Source organism: Macrotis lagotis, chromosome 5 (genome assembly GCF_037893015.1).
Source record: "Macrotis lagotis isolate mMagLag1 chromosome 5, bilby.v1.9.chrom.fasta, whole genome shotgun sequence".
Lineage (NCBI taxonomy): Eukaryota > Metazoa > Chordata > Mammalia > Peramelemorphia > Peramelidae > Macrotis > Macrotis lagotis.
The window spans coordinates 93,225,239-93,229,291 of record NC_133662.1 but is presented as its reverse complement, the minus strand read 5'-3'; the positions used below and the strand labels follow the sequence as shown (position 1 = coordinate 93,229,291).

At 37.1% G+C, this 4,053-nt stretch overlaps 1 protein-coding gene across 1 annotated transcript; it reads left to right on the top strand.

The window, feature by feature from the left end:
• Positions 1-1,300: 1,300 nt before the first annotated feature.
• LOC141489335 (nuclear receptor corepressor 1-like) lies at positions 1,301-2,065 on the top strand. Its single transcript, XM_074190027.1, is given in 3 exon segments — positions 1,301-1,696; positions 1,698-1,994; positions 1,997-2,065. Coding segments are annotated over 3 exon segments (762 nt in total).
• Positions 2,066-4,053: the final 1,988 nt, after the last annotated feature.

The window sequence follows — 4,053 nt, the reverse complement described above, 5'->3', positions numbered from 1 at the left end:
AAAATTGTAAAATTCAAAACCTTGCAAACAATGATTGGTTAAAAACTACCATTGTATGTAGTTGAGAAAACTAAATATTTATAAATATTTATAAATATTTCTATAGTAAAATATTTCTATAATAAAAATGAATGCTAAAATTTTTTTGGTGTGTAGTTGTGGAAAAAAATACCATTTAAAAAGGGGAAAAAAAGTAAACAAACTGTCCTTTCCTATCTCAATCATGTACCTTGTACTCAACTTATTATTTTCTTGACCAAGCTCAAATAATTTTATAGAAATATACCTTCCAAATTTCCCCAACAAATAGATCAAGATTGATAACTGTAGCTAATAGAAGAAGAAATAAATAAAGGATTAATTGAACATATTCATAACCAATCACTGACCAAAATCTAGATCAGAGGGTCTTCTTTGCCTTTGAGTGTATGAATCCCTTTAGAGGTTTATTGATAGATGTAGGTTTATAAATTTGGATAGGGAAAATTGCATTTTTATTTTCACTAACCTTTGAAATTTAGCATTTTTCCAATTATTTAAGAACTTTAGTATCTCCTTTGTTTATTTAAAAAAATTCTGGGGGGCTGCTAGGTGGCGCAGTGGATAAAGCACCAGCCCTGGAGTCAGGAGTACCCGGGTTCAAATCTGGTCTCAGACACTTAATAATTACCTAGCTGTGTGGCCTTGGGCAAGCCACTTAACCCCATTTGCCTTGCAAAAAACCTAAAAAAAACCCCATTCTGTATTGGTAAAAAGTTTTGTGAATCAAAAATGATAAGGAAGTCCTGACCTAGATATGTTCAAGGATCTGGATTATTTCTCTCATCTTGTGACCTCTCTTCTTCCCTATTGCCTTTCTAGACCATTAATAACTAGAATCCTGAAAGTATGAAATATATTCTTAATAGTACTTAGACTCAATCTGTTCTAGAGGTGTCATGAAAGAGTTTTAATCTGAATAATTCATTTTATCCTCCAGCAAGAAAGTTCACACATGTTTTCCTTAAACCTCTGCAGAGAAAGACACAGAGAAAAATTAATTGCGAATACCAGTCATGAATTTGGAGACTATCCCATTTTCCTAAATAGACATTCAAAACTTCATCTCTTTAGGGTTGTTATTCCTATTAGTATGCTGTTTCAAAGAAGTGCAGCAAACTGTTTTTCATTATTTTGGAAGCCTGTTGAGCTGTTTAAAATTCTTGCATCTCTTAGAAGGCAATTGCTTGAGTTATTTCACCTCTCTGAAAAAGCCAGAAGATATTTTCGTGCTTAATAGGATAATAGAAGATTAAAGAAAATGATTGATTCCCGCTCACCAGGAAGCATAAGTTATCTGCTTTCCTTCTTCACCAAGCTGGAAAACAATTCCCCCATGGTGAAATCAAAGAAGCAAGAAATTTTTCGTAAGTTGAACTCCTCTGGTGGAGGTGACTCTGACATGGCAGCTGCTCAGCAGGGAACTGAAATCTTAATCAGTTCTAGAGGTCATTCTTTTGCGGCTCCTGCCAGTAATCTGGGTCTAGAAGATATAATAAGGAAAGCTCTCATGGGAAATTTTGATGACAAAGGAGAAGATCATGGTGTCGTTTTGACCCAAACTATGGGAGTAGTACCGACTGGTTCAAACACATCCATGTTGGTTCATAGTGAAACAAGTAGAGAGGAAACAAATCCATCACCGAATTCTGGCGGGGGGAGTTGGCAAACCGAAGTTACTTGGCAAATCAAATAATAGAAAGTCTGAATCGCCTCTTCCTGGGCAGGGCTACTTAGGAACTGAACGACCTTCTTCGGTTTCCTCTGTCCATTCAGAAGGAGATTACCACAGGCAGACACCTGTATGGGCCTGGGAAGATAGGTCCTCTTCAACAGGTTCAACGCAGTTCCCTTTCAACCCTTTGACGATGCGGATGCCCAGCGGTACACCGCCAACATCGATCGCATGTGCCCCCTCATCTGCGAGCCAAGCAGCTGCTCACCCACCAAACAGGATATATGGGAACGAGAGCCCGCTCCGCTGCTGTCCTCACAATATGAGACGCTGTCAGACAGTGATGAATGAACTATGCACAGATTGACACTGGGGGGAGGGGATCTTTAGGTTGTTTTGTGTTTTTTGTGTTTTTTGTTTTTTTTCTCAATTGCGGGTCGCTTGACTTGTGCGCAAAGAGACTTTCCGGGAGAGCCAGGGCCAGAAGATGAAGAAATGATGGAATCTCATTTGGAGAGTCAAGTAGAAAAATGACTGTGATACTGCCCGTCGGGAGGGTTTTAATAGTGGAGGGTGGAAATCCTGAAGATAAATATGTAAAGAGTTTTTAAAAAGTGGACAATTCCTGTTCTACATCTATTTGTAAAAAAAAAAGCATGTCTTTAAATCCTTCTTCTGTAAATAGAGATTACCTTTTTGCAGTGTTAAAAAAAGAAAAAGAAAATGATTTATATGATCACAGAGGAAAAGAGTTAAATACTAATAAAAACTCTTTTTGAATGACAAAATTAAATTTTTTGCGGCAATGGGGTTGAGTGACTTGCTCAAGGTCACACAGCTAGGCAATTATTAAGTGTCTGAGGCTGGATTTGAGCTCACGTACTCCTGATTCCAGGGCCGGTGCTTTATCCATTTTATCACCTAGCTGCCCAGTGAATGACAAAATTAAATGTAGCATCTTAGTGGTATCATTTTTCCTTTTAGTGAAAGGTAAATCCCTATTAAAATCCGAGAGGATAACTTGCTTTTGTTATATAGCTATTTTGTCCATATTACTATAAATAGAAACAGTTTGTTTGATAGAAAACTACTTCACTCAATTGCCATCTAAACTGTCCTTTCTCTGGGCACTGAAAAAGTTTTAGTCAGAACACAGGGGAAATATTCTCTGTGGGTACTGTAGAAGGAAAAATTAAGGTTGCCAATATTGTATGCTGCTAAATACAAAAAAAATTGATGTGGGTTGGGGAGTTGAGATGAGAGGGATGGGGAATGGAGGTGGGTGGGAGGGAAGATCTTGAAATTGGTCTCTTTGAATTAGCAATGGATAGAGCATAAAACAGTAAGTGGAGTTTGGCCTTCATGTTTTCCAAGCATACAATGTGTCCTTTCAGGCAAAGAACTTGTTTCCTTTTATACAATGCCTGTCTCCATCTCCTAGCAAAGACAAAGCCAGAAATCTTTTGTAAGACAACGATTATACCATGTCAGATACTGTTTTTGGAGTCCAGAGTCAACCAAAGAGGATAGATCTCTTGATGGTTGGATGGGGAAGCATGATTCACCCTTTTTAGATAATGACTGTAAAAGGTGATGTGTCATAGTTGTTTGTACTTACTTGTGTATTACTTTTCTGACTGCACAAAGACAACAGAGACAACACCTATGACATGTAAAAAGAATAAGAACGAAAAAACAAAAATTGGGGTATTCAACATAGATTACCCACCATCATCTGTTTGTGAAATGTTTTCCATCTTCTTTTCTACCTACTGAAATTATTGACCTTCATGGACCCCTCAGGTGCCCCTTCCCTCATGAACCCTTTCTGGTCCCCACAACTGGAGTCATTTCTCATTTCTTAAATTTTTCTATAGCACTCTACCCTTATTACATTTTCACATTTACTATAAATATTTTTGTACATGTCTTACCCCACCCCATAAAACTCAATTCCTATCACAAAGACTTGAATGTAATAGGTAGTTCAAACTCCATTCTTTTTAAATTGAATTAAATTTTTGCTATCAGTTTTGTAGGACAGAAAATAGACTTGTGATTTTATTGAAATATGATACTGCTAGAGGAGGAAAACTTTTCTACAGCACTGACAACGTCTCTGCACTTTGTCTTAGAGACTTGCCACTGAGAGATCAAGTAATTTGTTGGGAGCCCCATAGTCAATATTGCCTCTACCTGACAGGTTTTGTAGGATCAAGTGAAAAAAAATGTCAAAGTACTTACTTACCATAGTGTTTAACACATAGTATGTATGCTCTATATCAAGATTTGAACCATAGCAAGACTTGAACATAAATCTTTCTGACTTTGATTTTTTT